This window comes from Dipodascopsis tothii (genome assembly GCF_038497935.1).
Source record: "Dipodascopsis tothii strain CBS 759.85 unplaced genomic scaffold V1510scaffold_20, whole genome shotgun sequence".
Classification (NCBI taxonomy): domain Eukaryota; kingdom Fungi; phylum Ascomycota; class Lipomycetes; order Lipomycetales; family Lipomycetaceae; genus Neoaidaea; species Neoaidaea tothii.
This window is the reverse complement of record NW_027118004.1, coordinates 18,445-43,551: the sequence shown is the minus strand read 5'-3', so window position 1 is coordinate 43,551 and position 25,107 is coordinate 18,445. Positions and strand designations below refer to the sequence as shown.

The 25,107-nt window shown below is 64.2% G+C and overlaps 12 protein-coding genes and 1 non-coding gene across 13 annotated transcripts; 8 read left to right on the top strand and 5 right to left on the bottom strand.

Moving 5' to 3' along the window:
• Positions 1–372: 372 nt before the first annotated feature.
• Positions 373–1,551, bottom strand: V1510DRAFT_418697 (uncharacterized protein). Its single transcript, XM_066934160.1, has one exon. It carries the CDS (start codon positions 1,105–1,107, stop codon positions 418–420), a length of 690 nt encoding a protein of 229 aa, XP_066788237.1. The 5' UTR covers positions 1,108–1,551; the 3' UTR covers positions 373–417.
• Positions 1,552–2,023: 472 nt separating this feature from the next.
• V1510DRAFT_418691 (major facilitator superfamily domain-containing protein) lies at positions 2,024–4,081 on the bottom strand. The gene is made up of 2 exons (XM_066934159.1): positions 3,766–4,081; positions 2,024–3,674 (listed from the first exon to the last, which is right to left on the bottom strand). Exons 1-2 carry the CDS (start codon positions 3,978–3,980, stop codon positions 2,243–2,245), a joined length of 1,647 nt encoding a protein of 548 aa, XP_066788236.1. The 5' UTR covers positions 3,981–4,081; the 3' UTR covers positions 2,024–2,242.
• Positions 4,082–5,361: 1,280 nt separating this feature from the next.
• V1510DRAFT_t170 lies at positions 5,362–5,444 on the bottom strand. Its single transcript has one exon. It is a non-coding gene; the product is annotated as a tRNA-Trp (tRNA).
• A 2,094-nt stretch (positions 5,445–7,538) lies between these two features.
• On the top strand, positions 7,539–9,161 carry V1510DRAFT_418684 (ferric reductase like transmembrane component-domain-containing protein; the record flags this gene model as incomplete). The annotated part of the gene is made up of 1 exon (XM_066934158.1): positions 7,539–9,161. The coding sequence occupies exon 1, from the start codon at positions 7,608–7,610 to the stop codon at positions 9,159–9,161; it is 1,554 nt and encodes a 517-aa protein (XP_066788235.1). The 5' UTR covers positions 7,539–7,607.
• A 688-nt stretch (positions 9,162–9,849) lies between these two features.
• V1510DRAFT_418681 (S-adenosyl-L-methionine-dependent methyltransferase) lies at positions 9,850–10,966 on the top strand. The gene is made up of 2 exons (XM_066934157.1): positions 9,850–10,092; positions 10,125–10,966. Exons 1-2 carry the CDS (start codon positions 9,875–9,877, stop codon positions 10,936–10,938), a joined length of 1,032 nt encoding a protein of 343 aa, XP_066788234.1. The 5' UTR covers positions 9,850–9,874; the 3' UTR covers positions 10,939–10,966.
• V1510DRAFT_418679 (uncharacterized protein) lies at positions 10,967–11,606 on the top strand. Its single transcript, XM_066934156.1, has 3 exons — positions 10,967–11,078; positions 11,166–11,295; positions 11,327–11,606. Exons 1-3 carry the CDS (start codon positions 11,076–11,078, stop codon positions 11,392–11,394), a joined length of 201 nt encoding a protein of 66 aa, XP_066788233.1. The 5' UTR covers positions 10,967–11,075; the 3' UTR covers positions 11,395–11,606.
• Positions 11,607–12,057: 451 nt separating this feature from the next.
• V1510DRAFT_403705 (uncharacterized protein) lies at positions 12,058–12,387 on the top strand (the record flags this gene model as incomplete). Its single annotated transcript, XM_066932184.1, has 3 exons — positions 12,058–12,072; positions 12,105–12,222; positions 12,254–12,387. 3 exons carry the CDS (start codon positions 12,058–12,060, stop codon positions 12,385–12,387), a joined length of 267 nt encoding a protein of 88 aa, XP_066788232.1.
• Positions 12,388–12,978: 591 nt separating this feature from the next.
• V1510DRAFT_379780 (SNF2 family N-terminal domain-containing protein) lies at positions 12,979–17,301 on the top strand. The gene is made up of 2 exons (XM_066931627.1): positions 12,979–15,369; positions 15,402–17,301. The coding sequence occupies exons 1-2, from the start codon at positions 13,036–13,038 to the stop codon at positions 17,274–17,276; spliced, it is 4,209 nt and encodes a 1,402-aa protein (XP_066788231.1). The 5' UTR covers positions 12,979–13,035; the 3' UTR covers positions 17,277–17,301.
• A 148-nt stretch (positions 17,302–17,449) lies between these two features.
• V1510DRAFT_418669 (P-loop containing nucleoside triphosphate hydrolase protein) lies at positions 17,450–19,481 on the top strand. Its single transcript, XM_066934155.1, has one exon. It carries the CDS (start codon positions 17,737–17,739, stop codon positions 19,396–19,398), a length of 1,662 nt encoding a protein of 553 aa, XP_066788230.1. The 5' UTR covers positions 17,450–17,736; the 3' UTR covers positions 19,399–19,481.
• Positions 19,482–19,880: 399 nt separating this feature from the next.
• Positions 19,881–20,328, top strand: V1510DRAFT_366939 (RNA-binding domain-containing protein-containing protein; the record flags this gene model as incomplete). The annotated part of the gene is made up of 3 exons (XM_066931292.1): positions 19,881–19,944; positions 19,987–20,159; positions 20,191–20,328. 3 exons carry the CDS (start codon positions 19,881–19,883, stop codon positions 20,326–20,328), a joined length of 375 nt encoding a protein of 124 aa, XP_066788229.1.
• A 95-nt stretch (positions 20,329–20,423) lies between these two features.
• On the bottom strand, positions 20,424–21,216 carry V1510DRAFT_403701 (uncharacterized protein; the record flags this gene model as incomplete). The annotated part of the gene is made up of 2 exons (XM_066932183.1): positions 20,424–21,059; positions 21,091–21,216. The coding sequence occupies 2 exons, from the start codon at positions 21,214–21,216 to the stop codon at positions 20,424–20,426; spliced, it is 762 nt and encodes a 253-aa protein (XP_066788228.1).
• Positions 21,217–21,346: 130 nt separating this feature from the next.
• On the top strand, positions 21,347–22,570 carry V1510DRAFT_418664 (WD40-repeat-containing domain protein). The gene is made up of 2 exons (XM_066934154.1): positions 21,347–21,630; positions 21,661–22,570. Exons 1-2 carry the CDS (start codon positions 21,408–21,410, stop codon positions 22,536–22,538), a joined length of 1,101 nt encoding a protein of 366 aa, XP_066788227.1. The 5' UTR covers positions 21,347–21,407; the 3' UTR covers positions 22,539–22,570.
• On the bottom strand, positions 22,369–24,226 carry V1510DRAFT_418663 (cytochrome P450). Its single transcript, XM_066934153.1, has one exon. The coding sequence runs from the start codon at positions 24,142–24,144 to the stop codon at positions 22,582–22,584; it is 1,563 nt and encodes a 520-aa protein (XP_066788226.1). The 5' UTR covers positions 24,145–24,226; the 3' UTR covers positions 22,369–22,581.
• Between the last annotated feature and the right edge of the window lie 881 nt (positions 24,227–25,107).

Here is a 25,107-nt window from a genome sequence, read left to right as displayed (position 1 = left end):
CCACATGGCACCCTGCCCACCAACGTCCGATAGCGACCGCGTGTAAGCACATGCGCATTAGCGCGTCCCTTTTTTGCATTGCCACTGCATGTAACTGCATGCGCCTGCGTCAGCCTGCCGTCAGGAGACCATGCCTCTGTATCAGTCGGCTGTGCGTGATTCATGCCAGAACAGCTGGCCTGGCGCTTCATCTCCTGAAACCAGCGCGATGGTTCCGGTTACGCTAGTGTCCCCGTTGGTGGCCCAGCCATGCCAACTGTGCCTGCCGACACGCCGGCCCACGCCGACCATGCCCCAGCGACTCTCATAGGCAGGCATGGCCGCCATAGGGAACCAGCTGCGCACGCGCCTCTCCCACCGGATCCCCCAAACAAGACAGTCCGCGGCAACGACGGCTGATCTGGTTGTGGCGCTAGTCTATTTGGGTTTGGGCGTAGACGCTTGGCCCGTCGCCGTGGGCTCGTAAACTTTGCTGGCGCGTGGAAATAGTCGTTTGGAACTTGCGGACCCAGAGGGCTGCCGTACACTATTCCTAAATTGGATAGCCGCTAGAGTGTCTCGCCTGCATCTAGTATGGCCCGTACAAGTTGTCGTCTCTTGTCTCACCAGGGTGCGGACTGCTCTGCGCCCACAGCACGCTACGCGCAAGCAGCGTCCGGCTACGGATGGCGCGGACTGTGCCTGCCAGTCGGTTGCCCTGCCCCTTACGCGACTCCCTTCCCTAAATCTGGTAAATTGGCGCGTGGCGGCTGGTGCAACGTCGCGCTCAAGGTGGCCGGGCCGTCTGCCACACCGACCCTTGGCGCGGACCGACCACAGACCCCTGCAGGCTGCTGCCGGTCTCGCACGGCCGCCAGATACCGTCGTCGACCAGATCGCGCGCCGACGTGCCGAAACTCTACCGCTCTCTGGAAAGTATAACGGCGGACTAACCCTAGCCCGCTCGCCAGCTAGCGCATCTACCGGCCCAAGCGACGAGCTGGCGACACGCGTTTGGTCGAGGGCCGCGGCCGTCTGGACAGCGGCGCGACCAGCCCACGTCAACGTCGGCGCGCCAGCGGTGGCGCGGTGGCGTCCCAAGCCGCATGCTAAGTGTGTCAACTGCATGTCTTGCCCGATTTCAATCTAGGTGCATGCCGATCCAAATCCGTCGACTGCACCAGACTGCTGGGCAATAGCACAGAACAAAGTCGCATCGACAGGTCAGATTGGGCGTAAGGGTCGTGCGTCCGCCGCCAGGTTGGATCCAACCGTATGCAGCCTATCTCATGGACGCGCAGCCACGGTTGTCCTGTGGCTGGCACAGGCGGCGGTGCAGGGGTATATGCTTGCCGCAGAGCTGGCGGAGCTACGGGCCGACCTCGCATCAAGCTCGCCGAGCCAAGGGAGACCAGCCAGGCAAGTGAGCCCGCGCCGTTAAGATGCGGTACCGCCGGCCCGTAGCTGCGGCCGCCAGACAAGCGCGGCCGAGGGCCGCCGGCCCGCAAGTTGCCGGCCGTTTGCCGGCCGGTCCGGCGGCCGATCGCTCGCCGCCGGCCTGCGACCGGGCAGCGGCCGGTCTGGCCGATCCTGGTCGCGCTACGGTGCGGCGGCGGCTGGTCCAGCAGACCGGAGCATCACGTGTACGTAGGGTAACGTCACCGCCTCAGACTGCGCCGCGATCGGCAACCCCGGTCCCTTGAGCACCACCGCGCCGGGCCCGTCGCATGAATCCGGCACCGTCGCGGACTGCGGCTGCAATCTCTGCTATTCACAGTCCCCGCACCTGACAGGCTCGCCACAACTTTGGGCTTATCTCCTATCTCCTGCAACCCATATGCGGGGGTGCATGCGTCCTTGCAGCCTACACGCGGCTGAGCAGCCGCCGACCACAGCGCCGGCCGGCGCGCTGCCAAATGCAGCCACCCTCTACGCGCCACGCGTGGCACGCATAGCCACGCACAGCCACGCCATGCGATTCACGCCACAAGCGGCCCTGCACCGCCCCTGGCCCTTCCTTACGCCACATTCTCGTCTCGTCTAATTTCTTTCTAGTGATCATGATAATTTATTGTCCTGCCTACAACGGGCAGCTGATGTACAAAATGCAGCAAATGTTTTCAAAACTAATCAAAATGTCCAGTCCTTTGACCCCAAACTTGTCGTAAAACGCTGGCGACAGCTCTATTGCGTATAACCGCCGTCAGACTGATCCAGTCGCACCATTTTTTTTTAACGGCTGGCGGAATGTATGCAAAACTTTTTAGTAGTGAAGCTGAAAGTCTATCCGTCCGTTCTCAAGCATCGACCGCGACGCGATGTAGTTACTCTTCTCGTCCTCAGTCAGGGCAGCCCACTTATTGGCCCGGCGCTTATTAGAGACGCCGAACCAGGCACGAGTGGCCAGAGACACCACAATGACAGCAACGGCGATTCCGATGAGCGCCTTGTTTCCGGTGCGGTATAGGGGCTTGTCCTTGGCCTGGTAAATGTTCGAGCCGGCAATCTTGCCGCACTGCACAAAGATGTTGTACCAAGCCATGGCCAGGGCGCGGCGCTCGTGGTTGTTGCAGTTTTCCGACACCCACGCGATCAAGATCGGATGGAAGTACGGGTACCCGACGACGAGGGTCACACAGGCGTAACGAGACCAGCGGTCGGCATCCTCCGGCAGTACAACCAAAGCCACCAGCGAGGGAATGACCCAGATGGCAGCAACGATCGGGAAGATCCAGCGAATCTTGAACTTGTCTGAAATGCGCGACACGATGAACATCGTCACGATGACGACCAGCTTCGACGGAATTGTCAGCAGATTGGACTGCATCGTGGTGAAGTCCATCTGGCGGAGATTGAGGGTCAGGTAAGTGTTGGACTGCACCGACGGGATGAAACCCAGGAAGCCCAAGAGGAAGATCGGGAACAGGTACGGGTCGAAGAGCGCCTTGACGACCATGAGCGGGTCGATACTGAGCGCCTTTTTGCGCTCGTGCGAGACGGCCTTGGAGTCGTCGTCGAGAATGACCTTGGCGCGGAGAATAGCGGTCTCACGAGGAGTGAAGATGCGCGAAATAACTTTGCGACGAATCGACGGTAGCACGTAGGCAGTAGCAATACCAATCACAGCCGTGAGTAGTCCCTCAATCAGGAAGAGCCACTGCCAGTCGTACCAGTTGGGCACGTTCTTGATTTGAAGAATGGGGACGGCGAGCAGCGACGACACAATATCCGTCAGCGACGACATGCCCCAGATCCAAGCGAAGCGCACAGCCAGCTCGTGAGCCTTGTAGAACGACGTCAGGTAAAGCACCAGGCCGGGAATGAAGCCTCCCTCGCAGATACCAAGCAGAGCACGGGTCAGCAGGAAGGTGGTGCGGTCGGTGATGAAGGCCTGGCAGAACGCCACGATACCCCACGCGACCATCATGACGGGAATCCAGACCTCGGGTCCGAGCAGACGAATAATCATCTGCGACGGGATCTCCATGACCAGGAAGCAAATCAGGTTCACGGTCTGGCCGAGGTTGTAGTCGCTCGTGGTCATGTTATTGTTCTCGAGGAAGTCCGTGGTCAGAACGTTCGAGATATTGGCACGGTCCAGCTCAAGACTGAAGAACATGATACAGGCCCAGGCCAAGATGCGCATGTCGGTCTTGCGGCACACCTGCTTCTCCTCTGCGGGAGTCCAGGCAGACCTGCTCGTTAGCACTGCTCACAATGAGTGCCTGCGCTAGCGCCGCTTAGGTAATCATTCGCGTGCATCCAGCGCAGTTCGCCATAACTTACGGGCCAGTCACGAGCATCTCGTTCAGCATTTTGTCAGTGTCGCCGTTCGGGTTTTCGACATCCTCGCGGCTGAGTTCGGGCCGGTAAGGCGGCGGAATGATGAACTTGAGGGTCGACCAAATCGAGTTCTGTCTGCTGTCGGTTTCAATCTCCTTGATGTAGCTGCCCGACGAGACCGAGAAGGTCGAGGGCGGAGTAACGGCTTCCTTGCTCATGGCTGGCGGTTTGGCTGGCTCCGTGTCTATAGAAGTGCAGTATGGAGAGTCTGTCTGTCCAAGAAGTGGCGGGCGGATCTATATATACGCCGGCAGGAGCTGAGTTTTGACTCCGCCGAGAAAAAAGTAAAATCCAAGAGAAGAGGGTCACCGATAGAGCCGGATCCTAGGCGCGATGACGGAATATGTTGTATTCTCTTTCTGGAGTAACTATCCTGCTCCCGGACGCTGCCCGCGGCCGTAGCTTTCCGCCAGAAATTGCACAAGACCGCCGCGTACAGTTGGCGCGGCGGGCCAACGGTTACTGCCTACTGCTGCTTGCGCGTGCGTTGTGACAGCCTAGCGCCGCCGATGTCTACGCCCAACACAACCCGCCGAAGCCCGCTGAAGCCGGTCATGCCCGTCGCCACGCGACTGCTTATACTACTCCCGCGGCCGCGGTTTTTGACGCAACTACGGCTGCCGCGCCCGTTCCTCGGCCGACTGCTGACCAAGCCCGGGCGTCGCCATCTGCCCGATCTGCGGCCACATTCGTTGATGCAGGCATCCGTACTTACCTTGAGTCAACTGCACAAATGGTCGGAGCTCGAAGCTAATTCATTTACAGGAATGCATGTTCTAAATTATCTCCATATTGGGTAAATGTACCTTCCTAAAGAGGCAACACCGCGATTTCGTCATCCGTCGTACTGTTGAGTCAATTTGTCGCCATTTAAGACTGGAGCACACTATGTAGGTGAGATGAGCCGCGCGAGTTCGTGCGGCTCATGAAAAAATTTTCGTTCCTTAGTAATCCCGTGACGCTCAGGTGGCCAACGAAAACGACCGAAGCGTACGTAAACCATCGGTCCTGGCAACCGTATCAGGTGCCATTCTCCCTAGTAGTGAATACGCGGTATGGAAAGTTGGGGAGGTGAACTTTGGCCGCCCAAGCTTGGCCGAGATTCCCCAGATCAGCCCCTGTCAACAGATCTACGCGAAGACGCCCACGATGACTCGCTGGCCCGTTCGCACGAGTCATCGCACGCAATGGACACGGACAGGTTGGCAGAGCAAGGGCCCAGGCACTCGCAGGGGCTCGTCGCGATTTGGCGCAATCTTGGGGCCGAGCGCGCCAAGATAGCACAGTGAACGGTGGTCGAATTGACTCATGAAAGCACGTAATACTGGTGCGGAGAACATACCACGTAGCCGGGCAGATACGGTGCGCCGAGGCCAGATGCTCGGCGAGCAAATTCAAGCGTACGACTCGTACGATCTCGTAGCGGCCGATGTCGCTGGCCAAGAGGACCAGGACAGCACTCCCAGAGGTCAGCAGATGCGACCAGCCGCGGCCAGCAACGTAGATGCAAAAACAGACCCCGGCACAAAGCAAAAAAAATGACACGGACAGGAATTGAACCTGCAACCCTTCGATATCCGGCAACACTGGAGTCGAAAGCTCTACCATTGAGCCACCGCATCAACTTGTAAACAGGTGGCGGTCGATGCCCACGAGGCTTGTCGCTAACTCTCGGTGAAGCTGCAAGCTTGTGGAGAACAACATCGCCAGCAATGCTTGTCCCCGCGCCGAGATCGCGGATTTTTCCGACAAAGCTTGAGGTTATACGCGGCTGCCACGCGGCCAGCTGCGACGGCCGACGGCGGCCGACGCGCCAGATAGGCAAAGAGCGGAAGAATTGGTTGGAAGGTATTGCGATATAAGACGCAATCGTCGCCCAGATGACGGTGTGGGGCTGGGGAGGCGGTGCGCGGCGATGCATGCTACGAGCCGCATAGAGTGCGGCGCATACTGCAGCGTGTAACGTGACCTTCCAGGCGAGCCGCACAATACGCGGCGGTTGCCAGTCGGCCTATGAGCCGCAATATATGCGGCTCGAATGTGCGCCGCATTGCCTGCGGCTCAACGCCACCGCGCTCCCATCTACTGCGCCTACACGCTCGTCTCTTCGGCCGCCGCCGCCCGTCCTCCACAGCCCGGTCTCGCCAGCATCTCCATCACAGTCGACCTCATCGTGCAGCACCGGCTCGTACCGCCCATCCAAGACTAATCACAGGTCGCACGATGTTGCTGACGGCGCCGTCGCCCGTTGCCGAGCCCTGGGTGCTCACGTAACAGAGTCTAGACAAGCCCGTACCACATTCCCCAGGGGTACCGTCACACCCTGTACCTGCGGTCTCACACCATCTCGTCAGCAGCCGGACTCAGAGAGCACGGTCAGAGACCCCGCCGCACGCTGCGGCGCCGGCAGCAAATCATAGTACCCGTGCTCGCCCGTGTCTACGACGCCACTCCGTCTCTGTCGTAGCGTTTGCCGCTTTCGGTCGCACGTCGAACGCCCGCAGGGCCACGGCCCTCTTGCTTACACTGATCCGGCCAGGATATGCGTCAGCGGCTACGCCTGCGTCGCCGTCGCTTCCAGACCAACGGCAGACAGGACATTTGGAAAGTCGATGTATAAGCAATTTGCTCGCACTGTGTGGACCTTCCTCTTCGCGCCCGTTTAAGCATGCAAGGAGCTGCCCACTCTTGTCCTATCGATATCAGCCCACGTCCGCGCCGCATTTGGCCCTACCGGCCCGAACGCGGCCCTTCCGCCCGTTAACGTATTCTCTTGATCTGTGCTGGCGACGACTGAAACCAGGCCTGCACGCTCTCGTACGCGCCGCCACGCGGCTACGCCTGGCCTGCCACCTGCCAGTGACGCCTACTTGTTCGACATGGCCTGTCCGGGTCTCTACGCCGGTCTTATTCCACCCAGGCCGGAAAACGGCCTCCGGCCATCAGGACCCTCGGGCGGCCGTCTGAGACCGTTCTACAGGGTGCGATAACGATTATCAGATAATCGTGCATATCATCAGCCACAATCAGATGGCGTATGCGGCGCAGATGAGTCTGGACCGATGACTAGATTTTATCGATATTCCTATAATAGTGTAGCTTCATGCAAAATGTCTACATGTGCATGCATGTCGTGAGAGCCTAACCCCATAAGGAGTAAACCTCCTGCATCCCATTCCACATGTGGCAATATTTTCAGAATCGACGTCTGATGATGCTGACTTAATCATTCTCGGGGCGCGAGCAAAAAACGGCATTTCCGGGCGGTTTTACTCCATTGGAGCTATCGGACAAGCCGGTGGGGCCTCCGTGCCGTAGCCATGAACCGGGCAGTCGACGTAGAGCTTCTGATTACTGTGGATGGGGTCAAGGGCCGGTGCCCGGCTCAGTCAGGCCAGGGCCGGATCGGCAGGCAAAGGCTTCTAGACCGAGCGACCCCGGGCGGCGGAGCCGATGGTGGAGCCACTGGTCGCTGGTACGGCGCTGTAGACACAAAGGTACCGGGAGACGCACGCGCTAGCCGCTTGGGCCGGCAGTGAGCCACGGGGCGCAAGTTATGGCCAGGATGCGAGTCACGGAAGAGGTAAAGGGGATTATATTATTTTTAATCCGGGGGTCTAGAGAAGCTTAGTAGGCCCCGGCGGCGCAGGCGGTACGGTACATGGCGGCGCCAAGTACGGCCGGCGTTTGGCGACATTGGCCCGCTATATTGCTCAAGCCAAGGGCTATATAGCGGCCCGTCCTCGCCGTTTTGGTCTCCATCGTCAAACGTCCCGACACACACGATGGCTGCTGAGACCAACACGACGCTCACCGCGGCCCAGATCGCGGCCGCACTGGCCAAGACGCGCGCGAAGAACGGTCGCGCGTTTTCGCGCAAGTTCTACCTGACGTACAACATCATTGTCGTCGGCCTGTTCCTCCTGGCCTGCGCTGCCTACTGGGTCAACATCCACCTGGTCCAGAAGCCGCGCAGCAATGAGAAGCGCCCGCTGATCGGCCAGGGCCGTGCCAAGCCCGGTCGTTACTCGGCCATCACGAACCTTTACCGCAAGGCTCGCGGTGTGCTCCTGTACCAGCCCCCGGGACGCTACCTGGAGTCGTACGGCACGATGCTCGTCATCGGTCTGTACCTCGGCCTGAACGCGTTCTACTGTTTCTACGACTCGACCTTCAACCGCCGTGTGCTTGCCAACCGTTTCGGTCTGATGTCCGTCGTCAACATGCCGATCCTGTTCCTGCTCGGCTCGAAGACCGGTCTGCTCGTTCAGTGGACCGGCTGGTCGCACGAGGGCTACATCATCCTCCACCGCCACGCCGGTCGTGTGGTGTGCCTGACTGCTCTCGGCCACGTCGTTGCCTTCTGCTCGTCGCGCTCGCTGGCTAGCTACCTCGAGAAGACCCGGTTCATCCTCGGCTTTGTGTCGCTGCTGGCGTTCCTGATCATCCTCGTCACGTCGATCTCGCCGATCCGCAACCGCATGTACGAGACCTTCCTGTACGCGCACGTCTACTTCCTGGTCGTCGGCATGGTCGTCCTGTACTTCCACTACGCTCGCTGCCGCCCGTACATCATCACCTCGGGCGTCATCTTCATCTGGGACAGAGTCGTGCGTTTCAAGGACTCCCACCACGTTGTCGGCCGCACCGAGAACGTCTCGGGTGAGACCGTCAAGCTCAGCCTGGACGTCAACTCGACCTTCCGTGACATCCACTGGAAGACCGGCCAGTACATCTACGTGACCATCTCGGAGCTGGCCCGCACCCAGGCCCACCCCTTCACGATCGCCTCGCACCCGAGCGCCTCGACCCTGGACCTGATCATCCGTGCCCGTCGCGGCTTCTCGCGGTCGCTGTACGACTCGGAGAAGACTGAGCACAAGGTCACCTTCCACGGCCCGTACGGCTCGCCTGCCACCTTCGAGAACTGCCAGAAGGTCATCCTCCTCGCCGGTGGTGCCGGTGTCTCGTACACCTACCCCGAGGCGATCGAGCTGGCCAAGGGCGACAAGTTCTTCGACGGTGAGACCCCTGAGATCGACTTCCTGTGGGTCGTCCCCAAGCGCGACTTCGCCGACTGGGTCGACCTCGACTCGGCCAAGTACGGCGTCGACTTCAAGCTCTGGGTCACCGCCGAGTCGGGCCGCCCGGACATCAAGCAGTACGTCAAGGACAGTGTCTTGGAGACCCTCAAGCAGAACAACTACGACCCCGACACCAAGGTTGCTGTCGCCGTCTGTGGTCCTGCTCCGCTGGTCCTGGCCTCGCGTAACGCCTGCGCCGACCTCCTGTGGGACAACGTCAACGTTATGTTCTACTCGGAGTCGTTCGGATGGTAGTTACACCGGCTGTACAAAATTCATGACCTGCATTGAGACTTTCTGATAGAATCCGATTAATTGTTGTAAAGGGGAGGGGACGATTTACGAGTGATGAGATGTGGAGGTTAACGGTTTTTGGGCGAATTGGTAAAGAATAAATAATTCCAATAAAAAATACACAGAAAGGGGAGGAACACACCGCTCAGAGAGCCTGATGTGTCGGCCTTGGGCTGGCCTTGGGCTGGCTAGAGAGCTGGCTAAGGAGCTGGTCCGGGGACTGGCTGGCCAGAAGAATCGACCGTAGACGCGCAATGACGGGGCCGCGGACGGGCGCGTACGGGTTACGGCCGACGCAGGTAACATATAGCCGCATGTTGGTGTGCGCTCAGCCGCACGTAGAGATCTTGTGTAACTGTAGGCGGTCGCCATGCAAGTGCGGCTTATAGCCGCGGGAGCCGCACACCCAGCGGCTGAAGGTGGTGCAGGACCTGGCATCGTAGACAGCCGCGGCAAGGCCCGCTCTGTGTACAGCTGGCTGTGCAGCACGCTCACCGTCTAACGACCGAGCAGCCCCGGGTCGGCCGCCGCGGTTGCGCTGTGGCGGGCGCAATGGCTGCTCGGCGTGTGCTCGCGCCGCACAGAGTGCGGCGCGTCCCAATTGGGAAATCATCACGAAAGCTCGGGCGACGCAAATTTTTCGACGCCGCAGGCAGAGCCCGACACAGACCGCCATGGCCAGCCCGGAAGATAGCACAGGCACAAAGGTGGATATCACGGCCGGGACCGTGGTCGACAGCGCTGCGGTGTCTGTCGTCGACGGCACAGCCGACGGCACCGCGGCCGCCAAATCGTTCGAGGACTTCACGCGGATCGAGCGCGGCGACGAGCCGTTCGAGTTCGGCAAGCGGCTACTGCAGAACCCCGACAGCGTCTGGGACCACAACGCATGGTAAGTTGGCCCCCGGTGCATGCTAACGGCAGGGACCACGTCGAGTGGGACGAGGAGCAGGAGCAGATCGCGCTCGAGAAGCTCGAGAAGCAGAAGGAGATGCCCGTCAAGGACCTCGACCGCAAGCTGTACATGGGCAACCCGGCCAAGTACTGGGACCTGTTTTACCGCAACAACAAGGACAACTTCTTCAAGGACCGCAAGTGGCTCCAGGTCGAGTTTCCGACGCTGTACGAGAAGGCGACCAAGGCCGATTCGGGCCGGAAGGTCGTGCTCGAGGTCGGTTGCGGCGCCGGCAACACGCTGTATCCGGTCATGGCCAACAACAGCAACCCCGAGCTCGAGATCATCGGCGTGGACTTCTCGCCGCGGGCCGTCGAGATCGTGCGTAGCCACGAGAAGTACGACGGCAACAAGATCCGCGCCGAGGTCTGGGACCTCGCCGACCCCGAGGGCCGGCTACCGGCCGGCGTCGAGCCGCACTCGATCGACTTCATCATCCTGATCTTTGTATTCTCGGCGCTGGCGCCTGACCAGTGGGCGCAGGCTGTGGCCAACATCGACCGGCTGCTCAAGCCCGGCGGCGAGGTTCTGTTCCGCGACTACGGCCGCTACGATCTCGTCCAGCTGCGGTTCAAGCGCGAGCGGTACCTGCAGGACCACTTCTACGTCCGCGGCGACGGCACCCGCGTCTACTTCTTTACCGAGGAGGAGCTCGCCGAGATCTTTGGCCGCTTCACCGTCGACAAGATTGGCACCGACCGCCGGCTGCTGGTGAACCGCCAGAAACAGCTCAAGATGTTCCGCATCTGGCTGCAGGCCCGCTTCCTCAAGCCGTGTACATAGAGAATGCATATGCTGCTGCTGGACCGCGTAGACGCGTCGGGCCGTCTAAAGACGTCACCGCTAGCTCCGCCTTAAGTACACTTGGCCGGTTCTTCCCATCACCATCCCCATCACCCCCATCGATCCGACGACACAAGATGGTACGCTGAGCAAGCGGCGACGGCGCCGGCGGTCCGGACGGCCGCCGGCGCCCGCCGCCCGGCCGCGCACGCACGCTGACCATCCAGCCCCAGACCCCGCAGCAACGGTTCTCGAACCAGAGATACGCCAAACAGGAGGCCAAGAAGCACGGCCAGCCTGCCTCGGCCGTGGCCAAGAAAAACGCGGCCAAGCCTCCGGTCTCGAGATTCTGGCTCTGTAAGTGCGTGTGGGGATGTGCTGACCCCAGGGATGTTTGCGTTTCTCGTTGGCGGCGGCATGCTGCTTGAGGTCTTCAGCCTGTTTTTTGGCCGCTGAGCGGCGGAAGCCACGATCCCCGGCCCGAGTGCCAGCTCCGGACGGGATGTACAGTGTATGCTGGCAACGAAGCAATGAAGGCTATGATTTGAGCGCCACGTTGCGCGAGTCTGTGTGATTGCAGGCGTGGCACCGGCGCGGTCGCACGATCGCGCCCGGCTGCCCGTAGGCCGTCCGACCGGGCCCATCCGTCGGCGGCAGCAATCGGCCAGCAACGGCTCGCCCGCGGCGCCACCGGCCGTCGACGGCGTGCCCATAAGTGGCCGGTCGCATATAGCCGCATATAGCCGCTGCCGGCCGCCGTCGTCGGACGGCGCCTGGCGACGTCTCGCGGCGCTATGGCAATCCCTCCGTCGTCGCATCCGTCTACGTAGATCGGCCGCGTCTGTGTCGGCACCAGTGCGTCCAGCTCGGCCACTTGCGTCTGTTACCGCCGTGGTCTGGTCAGCACCAGATCCCGGTGCTCCCAAATCCTGTACTTACACCGTCTAAACCACCAGACCGAAAATCCTGCACACCCGGCTGCAGAACGCCCCAGCCGTCCAGACCGTCCAGATGCTCGTGCGGAGGCTTGTTCGGCCAACGGGCACCGGCCTGCGGCTTGTCTCTCCTCGCGCGGTGGCAGCTCCGTCCGTGGGATCGGGCCGCCGGTTCGCGTCCAAAATGACCAAAGAAGCAGTACGTCAGTTCGCCGAACGTTCTGACCACAGTACACTGGCCTAGGCTGGGCCTCGTTCCGCATCTACCTTATTGGCTCGCTGGCTTACATGATCATGCACTGGGCTTGGTGGAAGCTCGAGCTCGACGAGCTCACGGCCGAGAAAACTGGTACGTCTGTCTACGCGCACGCTGACCGCAGCCGAAATTGGCCGGCTAGAGACCCTGGCTCACCAATTGCTGGAGGACCGCGTCCAGCCGACGACGGCCTCAGTGGCCGCGACCGACCCGGCGGCGTCGCGCTCGTGGCTCCGCCGGCTGTGGAGCCGCTCTTGATGTACATAGTCGATCCATCCTTCCACTCTTGCGGGTATGTGCCGCCTGAACCACTGCGCTGGTCATATAGCCGCCCAGCCGCAGTCCGTAGACCGGCGCATGACGAGCCCCTGCGGCTGTATGCCGCTCGGCGGCTATATGTTACCGGCATTGTTTGGTAGGACAAAGTGCGTACGCTGCTATCAAACACGACGCCTGGCCGCGCCGGCTCGCGCGTCCAAGGCCGCCAGCGGCACCGGCATGCTGCCGAGCTGCTACCAGAGGCCCACCGCGGCCGCCGGGCGGCCATGGGCGACACAACGGCCGCCAGGCCGTGTGGGCCAAATACGGAAATCAGATGAGACGACTTCCCCACCGCCTGCCAACTGCCACCGACTCCGGAACGAACCGGCCGATCGCAGCCAACAGAGCGTCCCAGGGCGTCCGACGGCTGCAGAGCACTGCAGAGACCGTGCCGGACGCGGAGGCGTGAGATCGCGTGGCGAGGGCGCACGAGGGCGTGAATTCGGTGATTTCGCCATGGACAGCGACGACATCGACCGGATCGACATCGACGCCGCGGACGTGGCTGCCGTGGGCGACGGCCGCGCACTGCGGGATCTGGCCCGCCGGCTGCGACCGGGCATTCTGAAGCGCGGCGCGTCCGCGATGGACGCGGACGGCGGAGACGGCGGCCGGCGGATCGCGCTCATGGCGTACTCGATCACACTTAAACTGGACGTGGTCACGCTGTTGCGGCCGTCTGAGCCGCAGACGGCGGCGGAGGTCGAGTCGGCCCTGGCAGCGGGCCCGCTGGACGCGACCGTGCGTCTGCGGGCTGCCGAGGGCGTGGTCACGGTGCTCGTGGACGTGGCCAAGACGACAACCGTGGTTGCGTTCCGGCCGCCGGCGGCCGTGGTCGCGGACGTCGACTTGTACGTGCGTGCGCAGCGCAGCCGCAAGCTCACGTTCGACTTTTCGCCACTGCGGTTCGACGTGCCGCGGATCCGTGTCGACCGCTCGCTGGCGACTGTGACGTTTGCGGTCAGTCTGCCGGCGTCGGCACAGCCCACGTTTGCGGCAGCGGCCATCACAGTGGAGCCGCTGTACGGGCAGCTGATCGGACGAGCGCTAGCGATGCCGCCGGCGGCCGTGGACGCGTTGCTGCCGCCGAAGGAGCTGGCCAAGGCCCGCGGCATGCCGGTGGTCAGCCCGGTGCCACCGCAGCGATTCTACCAGTCGATCCTGGCGCCAAACGTGTCGGCAGACAGCCGCGGCCGGCGCCACCAGTACCCGGTTCCGGGCCTGACCGCCCGGCTGCTCGAATACCAACGCGAGTCGGTGGCCTGGTGCCTGCGGATCGAGGGGAAAACCTGCTCGACCGACCTGAGCGGCGTGCACGATCTGCCCGACGCCGATGTCGTGCAGCCCTGGGACTGGGCGGCCGTGCGCGACCGTCGCGGACGGCCATTGTGGCACGCGCCGCAGCTCGGCCTTGTCTGCCGGGACCGACAGACGCTCATGCGCGAGACGGCGACCATCGTCCGCGCTGGCGGCGGCAAGGGCCTGCTCGCCGAGGAGATGGGGCTCGGGAAGACTGTCGAGATTGCAGCGCTGATGGTGCTGAACCCGCGCCCGGCGGCGGACCTCGACACGCCCACAGTTGACGGATACTCGGGCGACGCGGTGACGCGAATTCGCACGACGCTCATTGTCACGCCGTCGTCTATCCACCGGCAGTGGATTGAGGAGCTCGAACGCCACGCGCCGTCGCTGTCGGTCTACGTCTACAAGGGCTCAAACAACGTCAGCAAACGCATCACAGGCAAGATGCTGGCCGACTACGACGTCGTCCTGACGACGTACGCGGTCATCACGCGTGAGCTGCACTACGCAATTAAGCCACCCGAGCGCAACCTGCGCACGGAAAAGAAGTACGAGGTCTACCGGAGTCCGCTCGTTCAGGTCGAGTTCTGGCGGGTCGTTTTGGACGAGGTTCAGCTCGTTGAGTCGGGCGTGGGTAACGCGGCGCTGGTCGCCCGCATGATTCCGCGGTTCCATGCGTGGGGCGTGTCCGGCACGCCTGTACGGAACGACCTGTCGGACTTGGCAGGCCTCCTTCAGTTTCTGCGGTTTGTGCCTTTTATAGAGGGGCACAACAGCAAGATCTGGGACCGGCTGTGCGCCGACCATGCCGGGTTCGTCGACTTCTTTGCGCGCTGCTGTCTGCGGCACACAAAGGACATGGTCAAGGAGGACATCGATCTGCCGCCGCAGCGACGGGTCGTACTGGCGGTGCCGTTTACGACGGTCGAGGAAAACAATTACCGGCATCTGTTTCAAGAGTTTCTGGACGACTGCGGCTTTAACTCGGACGGTGGTCCGACGCGCGGCGATTGGGATCCAGCCATCGAGCTGCCCAAGATGGCTCGCTGGCTTGGCCGGCTGCGGCAGACGTGCTGCCACGCACAGATCGGCGCCGGCAACCGCAAAGCACTGGGCGGCGGACCGCTGAGGACGGTCTCGGACGTGCTGGATGCCATGTACGACTCGGCGCAGTCAGCTCTGCTGACGGATGAGCGCAATTTCTGGGTGTCCAAGATCCAGCGCGCGCAGCTGCTCGAGCAGGACGGCCAGCGCGAAGCGTCGCTGACGTTGTGGCACGAATGTCTGGCAGGCATTGACGCCACCCTGGCTGAGTCACGCAAGCAGCTGGCCGTCGAGCTGGAGCGCGCTCCGGCTGCTCCAGAGAAGCCGACGGCGCCGCCGGGCGTGCCCGTGGGCTCGGCCGAGGAGACCGAGTATCTGGACGGCCTGCGGAGGCAAGCGAAGGAGCGCGAGGACGGCCACAAGGCCAAGGTGCTGCAGATGCGCGGCCGTGTGCGGTCGTGGCTCGAGCTGGAGCACCGGTGCCTGTTCTTCATTGCCAGTATCAACTTCCAGCTTGAGCAAAAATCGCTGGAGGACGAGTTTTACGGCCGGGCGGAGGCTGCGCGTCGCGAGGTAAGTTGTCGTGACTGCTGTGCTGACGCCAGCTCCTGCAAGACTCGGAGGGCCGCGCGCAGCGGCTCATGGACGCGCTTGCGTCGACCGCCGAGCGCCAGGCGTTTGTCGAGATTCCTGAGATCACCGATGTGGACGAGGTTGAAGGCACGCTTGAATCGCGGGCGGCCGTGTCGCGTGCGCACGAGCTCGGCGCGATGCTCAACGAGCAGGCCAACGTGCTGGACGAGTGGCGAGAGAAGCTCATCGGGCTGCTCGGCCAGCGGCTGGTCGATCGCGACGCCGAGCCCGACGGCGAGGAGTATGGCGAGTCGCTCGACGCCCAGGAGGAGGCGTTCTCTTACCAGGAGGCAATCCGACAGGCCGTGGCGGACCGGAACGAGGCCGTGAACGGCGTGCGCAACAACCTGGTCGTGTACGACGTCGGCCGCGAAGACGTGCTCGACAAGCGGACGGAGCTGGCCAAGGAGCTGCTGGAGCAGCGGCGGAGCGTCAAGCCACCGCCGGCGCTGGGCTCGCTCAAGGCCGCGCACGACGACCTGCGGCGGCTGGCGACGCAGCTTGGGTACGAGGTCGACGACGCGGCGGACGCGCGGTCGCGGCGGCTCCAGACAGAGCTCTCTCTGGCGGCGACGGCGGCAGACCGGCTGCGTGCGACGCTGGCCGAGCAGAAGAAGACCGTGGACGCCCTCGACAAGGAGGTGCTCATGTTCCGCGACGTGTACAATGCGCGGATCGAGTACTACAAGCAGCTTCAGCAGCTGTCGGACGGTGTGGCCGCGTTCGAGCCCAAGGAGCCGGACAAGTTTCGCAAGTCGGCGGTTGCGGCCGAGGGCCGGCTGGCCGTCCGCGTGGAGCGCGGCTACGCGCGGCTGCGGTACCTGGACCACCTCAAGAGCTCGACCGCGGCAGCGTCCGGCGACATCCCCGAGAGCGAACGCATGTGCGTGATCTGCCAGAGCCCGTTCGAGATCGGGTCGCTGACCGTGTGCGGCCACCAGTACTGCCGCGAGTGCATGATGGAGTGGTGGAAGTTCCACCGATCGTGTCCGATCTGCAAGCGCAACATCAAGGAGAGCGAGATCTACAGCATCTCGTACAAGCCGTCAGAGATCACGGTCAAAGAGGAGCGCACGCAGGGCCCGGCGACGGCAGCCGGCGGCGCCATCTACGGCGGCATGAGCACGACCGTGCTCGACACGATCCGGTCAATCGACCTGCTGGGGTCGTACGGGTCCAAGATCGACATGATTGTGCGGCACACGCTGTGGCTGCGGGAGCAGAACCCGTCGGTCCAGATCGTGCTGTTCTCGCAGTGGACCGAGTTCCTGGGGCTGCTGGCGATGGCGCTGACGCGGCACAGCGTGCGCCACGCCAGCATCGACAAGAACATGGACGCGTTCAAGAGCGACTCGGACATTGCGTGCTTTCTGCTGCACGCCAAGTCGCAGTCGTCGGGGCTGACACTGGTGAACGCGACGCATGTGATCCTGTGCGAGCCGCTGTTCAACACGTCGCTCGAGCTGCAGGCGATCTCGCGCGTGCACCGCATCGGCCAGACCCGGCCGACGACCGTGTGGATGTACACCATCTCCGGCACGGTCGAGGAGTCGGTGCTGGCGTTGGCGACGCGGCGGCGGCTGCAGCTGCTGCAGGGCGCGGCCGACCCGGCCGCGCCGGTGTCGGACGACAAGCTGGATCAGTCCAATTCGCTGGAGATGCACCGCGCGACCGGCAAGCTGTTTGGAAAGAAGGCCGAAGGCGAGATCGTGCCGCTGGACGACCTGTGGGACCTCTTCTTTGGCGGACCCAAGCCGGACCCGGACTCGGTGCCGCTTTCGGGCGCGGCCGCGGACGAGTACCGGCGGGGACTGGCGGCGGACGCGGCCGAGAAGCGTGCGGCGTAGTGTACAATATTACGAGTGACGTCTATGTGGCGCATAGCCGCCGTGGCGCATAGCCGCAGCGCGGGCGTAGAGCAGTGGCGCATAGCCGCCGGGCAGAGCGTGGTGCACAGCCGCAGGGCTCGGGCCGGCGGAGGCTGGCGCCGCAGGGCGTGCGGCGCGCCGCCCCCCCACCGGTCGTGGACTAGCGCCGCCGCGCGCGTATTTGTGCACGCGTCGACGCGTCCATACGCGCTTGACGCGGGCGCGTTCAAGGCAAACTACCCCTGATTCCGTTTGCTTTAAAGGGTCGACGCCCGTCGAGTCGACCGCGACAGCACGAACGATCTCTGGCAACGAACGCGACCATACCGGCCAGCAGAGCGCAGCGCGCACGCAGCACGCAGACCAGCACGCAACAACGCAGCAGCACGCGCACGAGCGCACGAGCACAGCGCACGAGCAGAGCGCAACAGAGCACGAAATGGTAACGACCCGGGGCCAAACCAGCTCGCCTGGAGTGCTCGGCAAGCGCGGCCGCGACAGCACACCGGTCATGAAGGTGTGCGTGCCACGGACGACGCCCAGCCGCAGCGCGCGCGCCGCGCCGGCCGCGCGCTGGGACGACGACGACGACGACGAGGCCGTGACCAGTCCGAGCGCGACGCCGAAGCAGCGCAAGCGGCGGGTGCTCGGCGAAACCACGCTCAACATCGTGCGCGAGCCGGCCACGACGCCGCGCAAGGTGCGGTGCGAGCCCATCACGGTCACGCCGCGGAACCACAACCGGATGCTGTTCAGTCCGTGTTTGACGCCGTCGCGAGCGGCGGACCTGCGGACACCGTTCACGCCCGAGACGCCGGCGACGCCGTCGGTGGCGACGGCGTACACGGGCGCCAAAGCGATCTTCCAGCGCGGCGCGTCTGTGCCGGAGCGGCTGCCGTGCCGCGAGGCCGAGCGGGCCGAGCTCGAGCGGTTTCTCGAGCGCCATATAGCCGCACGCACGCCCGGATCGCTCTACATCAGCGGCCCGCCCGGCACGGGCAAGTCGGCGCTGGTGCGCGAGACGCTGGCGGCGCTGGACGTGCGCGAGCACGGCACGCGTGCGCGAATGGTCAACATCAACTGCATGACCGTCCAGCGGCCGTCGGCGGTCTTCCTGGCGATCGCGCAGAGCCTGAGCCCGGCCGGCTACGTCGGCGCCGAGAGCGCGGCCAAGGAGCACGTCGAGGGCCTGTTCCTGGAGCGCGCGGACCGCGTGCCGTGCGTGGTCGTGCTCGACGAGATGGACTGTCTTATGACGCGCGACCAGGACGTCATCTACCAAATCTTTGAGTGGGCCAACCTGCCGACCTCGAGCCTGGTGCTGGTCGGCATCGCCAACACGCTCAACCTGACGCAGCGGTTCGTGCCCAAGCTGCGGGCGCGCAACTTCAAGGTCGATCTGCTGCGGTTCGCGCCGTACACGGCCGATCAGATCGCCGAGGTCATCCAGAGCCGCGTGACCGAGTACGCGGCCGCGCACGGCCGGCCGGACGTGCTGCTGATCCAGCCGGCGGCGATCCAGCTGTGCGCGCGCAAGACCGCGGCCAACTCGGGCGACCTGCGCAAGGCGTTCGACATCTGCCGGCGCGGGCTCGACCTGGTCGAGGAGGAGGCGCGCAAGCGGGCCGCGGCTGCCGCCGACCCCGTCGCCGACCCGGGCGCGTACGAGACCCGGCTGGCCGAGTACTCGGACGCTATGCCGCGCGTGATGATCTCGCACATCGCCAAGATCTGTGCGACCGCGTTTGGTGGCTCGGCCGCACAGCGCGTGAAGCCACTCAACCTGCAGCAGAAGGCCGTGCTTTGCGCGCTTGTGCTCGGCGAGAAGAAGAACGCGCGCAGCTTGTCGGCGCGGGAGCTTTTCGAGTACTACAACCTGACGTGTGCGCGCGACCGGCTGTTCGACCCGCTCAAGCTGTCGGAGTTCACCGAGGTGATCAACGCGCTCGAGGCGTGCGGCGCGGTCAACGTGTCGACGGACCGCCAGCGCGGCCCGGCAGACGACCGCCGCGTGTCGGCGGCGATCCAGGAGATCGAGCTGCTGCGGGCGATCGACGACGTCGACATGCTCAAACGGTTTCTGACCAAGAACCGGCCCTAGCCGCAACGGCCTTGCATCTGTATATTTTCATCCGCAGCGGCGGCATTCATCTCTGGTGTTGGCAATCTAAGCTTATTGTTTGAGACGCGTAGGGCGGCTGTGCTGGCGGCTATATGTCTGCGGCGGCTATATGGTTGCGGCGGCTATATGGTTGCGGCGGCTATATGGTTGCGGCGGCTATCTGGCTACGGCGGCTATATGGCGGCTGCGCCTACATGGCGGCTGCGGCTGCGCCCGCAACGCGGCCCCGCGGCGGCCGTCCCCGGCGCGCCCAGCTCACGGCCGGCGCGCGCTCCCGGCGGCTACATGGCGCGCATATAGCCGCACGCCACGCCCTCAGACAGGTGTGGCGCATCCACCCAAGGTTTCCACACTAGTGCCCGTCCTCGTCCGCGACTCCGACGACCTTCCAGCCCACGGCCATCCTGCATCCACCAGCAAGCGCCATGAGCAATGGAACGCGGTCCGCCAAGGGCCTCGAGATGAGCGGGACGCCGTCGCAGACGCTCTACGTCAACAACCTGAACGACAAGATCAGGAAGCAAGGTACGTGATCAGACAAAATTTTCAGCGGCCGCTGACCGCCAGACCTCCGGCTGTCGCTCTACACGCTCTTCTCGACGTATGGCCAGGTGATGGCGGTGATTGCGCTCAAGACGCAGAAAATGCGCGGCCAGGCCCACGTTGTCTTCACCGACACGGCGAGCGCGATGCAGGCCATGCGCGCCCTCCAGGGCTTCACCTTTCTCGGCAAGGAGCTGGTAAGTGCGGTCGCGAGCGCGCTGACGGCAGCGGATCGCGTTTGCGACGAGCAAGTCGCACGATGTGGCGAAGCTGGACGGCACGTTCCGGCTGCCGGTGTTCCAGACGACGGCGGACGACGCGCCCAAGGGCGTCAAGCGGCCGCGCGAGGACGACGACGCCGAGTGACGCGGGCCGCCGCCCGGCGGCTATATGCGGCTACATGCCATATACCCGCCGGTGGCTATATGCTGTACGACTAGAGGATCATGTACAAAACATCATTACACACCCAGCTCGAGCCCGACGGCGCTGCCGTAGATGCCCAGCCACGCCGCCAGATACGTGTCCAGCCGGATCGGCCCGGCCGTGGCCAGCTCGGCCAGCGCCTCGGCCGTCATGCACGGGTGCACGAAAAACGCGGGCAGGCCGGTGGCCGGGTGCTCGCCCTGCGACACAGCGCCGCGGACGCCGACGGCAGCGACGGCGGCCGCGTGCCGCCCGCCGACGAGCGCGACCGCCCGCTCGACCGCCGTGATCGGCTCGCTGCGTCCGTCGCTGTGTTCGACTGTGACTGTGAAATACAGCGCCGGTGTTTGGTAGACCGGCGACCGCACAATGTCGTAGACGATCTCGGTCTGGGCGCCGCAACTGGGCGGCAGCGCGTGCTCGTCGTCGTCGACGACGACGGCGCCCAGACCGTCGATGGCCGCGAGGCCGTCTGCCAGGCCGTCGACGGCGCTGGCGCCGGCCGGATCGGCGGCCAGGCCGGCGTGGCCGGCCAAATCGCGGCTCCAGTCGGCGGCGGACCCGCCAGCCACGCCGCCGGCGCCATCCTCAGCGTCTCCAGCATGCCCGGCCCCCTCGCCGGCGCCCTCCGCGCCCCCGCCGGCCACCCGCCGCACAATCTCCACCGTGTCCTGCCGTCAGCGCCGTCGCGTCCGCACGTACCTCGCCGCGCAGGCGCGCCGCCAGACCGCCCGCCCGGGCCCGCGGCACAAACCGCGCGCACGCCTCGGCAAACTCGGCCGGCGTCACGAACGGAAACGCGGCCGGGACCGCGGCCGTGGGGTCCATGTTGTGGTGGGGTGAGCCGCACGAGCCGCACGGGTGAGCCGCACGCCGAGCCGCACGCTGAGCCGCACGAGCCGCACGAAACTCTCCGCCGGGACCGGCGCTATCGTGATAGTGTCCGCTCCGCCCCAGCCCACCATCCACCAGACAGTCGAGCGGCCTCCTGTCCTCCATCAGCCAGCATCCATCCCACAATGGCCAACGCCGACGTCCACAAGCTCGGGCACATGCCCATCGCCGACCACTCGTTCTCCACGGACCGGTCGAAGGTCGCAATTGCCCGCGACAACACCGTCGAGCTCTACGACACGCGCGGGCGCGACTACCAGCTGCTGACCACGCTCCGCGAGCACGACAAGACCGTGACGTCGGTCGACGTCGCGCCCAACTCGGGCCGCATCGTGACGTGCTCCCAGGGTAAGTAGCCGCCGGAGCAGGCTGACGCAGACCGCAACGCGCTCGTCTGGGAGCCGCTCCCCGGCGGCGGGTGGAAGCCGACGCTGGTGCTGCTGCGCATCAACCGCGCGGCGACGTGCGTGCGGTGGTCGCCCGACGAGAAGAAGTTCGCCGTCGGGTCGGGCGCCCGCGTGATCGCCGTCTGCTACTTTGAGGAGGAGAACGACTGGTGGGTGTCCAAGCACATCAAGCGGCCGATCCGGTCGACGATCCTGTCGGTGGCGTGGCACCCCAACTCGGTGCTGCTGGCGTCCGGCTCGACGGACTCGTGCGCGCGCGTGTTCTCGGCGTTCATCAAGGGCGTGGACGCGCGGCCGTCGCCGACGGCCTGGGGCGAGCGGCTGCCGTTCCAGACGCTGTGCGGCGAGTTCATCAACAACACCGGCGGCTGGATCCACGACGTGGCGTTCTCGCCGTCGGGCAACGCGCTGGCGTACGTCGCGCACGACTCGTCGATCACGGTCGTGTACCCGTCCGCGCCCGAGCAGCCGCCGACGGCGGTGATCACGGTCAACACCAACATGCTGCCGTTCTGCTCGCTGGTCTGGCTCGACGAGGGCTCGGTCGCGGCCGCCGGCCACGACTGCCACCCGGTCGTGTTCTCGGGCGACGAGCGCAACTGGGCGCTCGCGCGCTCGCTCGACGACCCGGCGCAGGCCAAGTCGGTCACGACCGAGGCCTCGGCGCTCAACATGTTCCGGCAGATGGACCTCAAGGGCTCGTCCACGGCGGCCACGGACTCGACGACGCTGCGCACGATCCACCAGAACACGATCACCACGCTGCGCGTCTACGAGTCGGCCGGCGGCAAGGTCTCGAAGATCTCGTCCACCGGCGTCGACGGCAAGGTCGTGATCTTCACGGTCTAGGCTACAGCGAAAGAATATAGTATTTTACACGGCTCGGCCGCGCTCAGCGGCGCTCCCACAACACGTCGCTCGGGTCGCCCGGCAGCGTGACCATGCTCGAGTAGTCCGGCGGCGGCACGGTCTTGGCGCCGTCCGCGAGCTTGAGCTTGAACGTGCGCACGAACGTAGCCAGGATCGTGCTCAGCTGGACGTAGGCAAACTGCTCGCCGATGCAGCGGTGGCGGCCGGCCCCGAAGGGCAGATACGGCGACTTGGCGCCCTTGGACACGACGGCCGTGTCGTCCGTGTCCATGCTGATGATGTTCTTCGACTCGTCCCAGCGCGACGGCCGGTACGCGTACGGGTCCGCGAAGTAGGCCTCGTCGATCATCGGCACGCCCGGTGCGGCCAGCACGAAGTTGCCCTTGGGCACGACGTAGCGCGTGCCCTCGATCGGCAGGTCGCTCATGACCTTGCGCATGAGCGAGTGCAGCGGCGGGTGGATGCGCAGCGTCTCGCGGATGGTGTTGGACAGCACCTTGCACTCGAGCAGGCCGTCGTACGTGAGCTCCGCCAGCGAGCCGTCCGGCTGGCCAAACACGCGCACCTGCTCGTCGTAGATGGCCTGCGCCAGCGCCGGGTCGGCCGCCAGGTGCAGCAGCGCCCACGTCGACGTCGCAGCCGACGTGTGCTGGCCGCCCATCAGCAGGCCGATCGACAGGTGCGAGATCTCGCGGTCGGTCATGCGCACGCCGTCCTTGTACACGCCATCCTTCAGGTACGCGTTGATCGTGTCCGGCGACGAGTAGTCGCCGCGCTGGCGGCGGGCCTTGATCACGTCCATGTACGTCTTGGCGATCTTCTTCTGCGCCGCGTCGCGGCGCCGCGTGGCCGGGATGGGGATGTTCGGGAACACAAAGTGCAGCGGCGTGAAGCCGCGGTCCAGGTCGTGGTACAGGTCCGCGAACGAGCCGTCGAACTTTTCGCGCACCTCGGCGCCCTGCAGCGTGCGCGACGCCGTGAAGATCGTCAGCACGGCCATGCACTTGTGCAGCTTGGCCCGGCCCGTCTTGCGCGCCGCGTCGCCGTTGTAGAACTCGCTCGACGACAGCAGGAACTTGCTGATCTCCTCGCCGATGATGGGCACGTACTGCCGGAACGACGCCGTCGTCAGCGCGCCCTTGGCGAACTTCTTCTGCTCCATCAGCCGCGCGTTCGGGCAGTCGTAGATGACGCCCTCGCCAAACACCGGCTTGGTCAGGTGCCGGTACGCGTCCTCGGCCGACACGGCCGAGTGCTTCGCATTGAGCACAAAGTCGTTGCCTTTCGGGCCCAGGCACACCGTAACCCGGCGGCCGAGCAGCATGAACTGGTAGACGTCGCCAAAGCGCTCGCGGTTCGTGTTGAAGAACTTGTACGGGTCCATGCCGTACGTCACCGCGGATCCCACCCACGGCACCCAGTGAAACACCATCGGCGGCTGGTTCGGGTCCTTGAAGAGCACCTGCGACAGCGCATTGAACACCACCACCAACACGAACAGCGCCGGCAGACCGGGCCACAGCAGCGTCCCCGCCGACACCGGCAGCGAGCCAGCCTGCTCAAACAACTCCGCTAGCAATCCCATGTTTCGATATCCCTTCCGTCTCGAGCTATGCCAGAAACCTGCAGGTCTGTGGTGGCGCGAACGTGGTCAAGTCGAGAGCCTATGGTGGATAAAAATTGCCTGGCGTCTGTGCAGTCAGTTATAGCTATCTGAGCCGTGATCCCTTACCCTGGCGTTCAGTTTGTTTCTGTGCTTCAGCCACTGTGGGCCGATGCCGACGCGCCACTGCTGGCGCCACGTCACGTGCGAGATACGACCCGCAGCCGGCCTATGGCGGGCCTGTTAATTACCTCCGGCGCTAATGCATTGCCAGACATTGGTGGTGGTGGGCGAGGGGCCCAAGGGGTTGGCAGCGGCTGCTCAGCGTAGCACTTGCGGGTGCTACGCAAGAGTCAGGCCACCTTTCCACCGTTCTGGAGAATGCGTCCGTAGCGTGGAGCTCGGGCTACGGGTATAAGTGGCGTGATGCGGGTACGATCTCTGGTCTTAGCTGTGGCTGAGGCGTCTGGGGGAATCCAAATGCGCGCGCCATACGGGCCGACCCGCCCTTCGGAAGCAATTGCTCCCGTTCCGCAGCTACCAGCCGCGGCCGGGGTTGGCGCGTTATGCACTACAGAGGCCCGCTTTTGACCTCGCTTCGGCCGCGATCTTGCGGAGCTTGCCGCTTGTCCCGGTTATTTAGCATGCCTGGTTGCTAGTGCGGCAGCGTAGACCCTGCCGCCGGCAACGGCACGCGCGCACGCGTTGGGCCCGCTGAGCCTGACCCCGGTGCCTGGCACCGCGTGCCTGGGGTCTGGACTGCGCTCCTCCGGATTTTGGCCTGGACTGTGACAAAAGCTCTACCGGAGGGCGATGCGCTGGCTACAGTCGCGTTCGGCGCCGTGTGGCGGCGCTCCAAGCGCCGTGCAGCAGCCGCTGCATCGATCCCTGTCAGCCGCACCGCATGCGGCTCATACGGACCGCTGCAGACCGTCCGCAGACCCT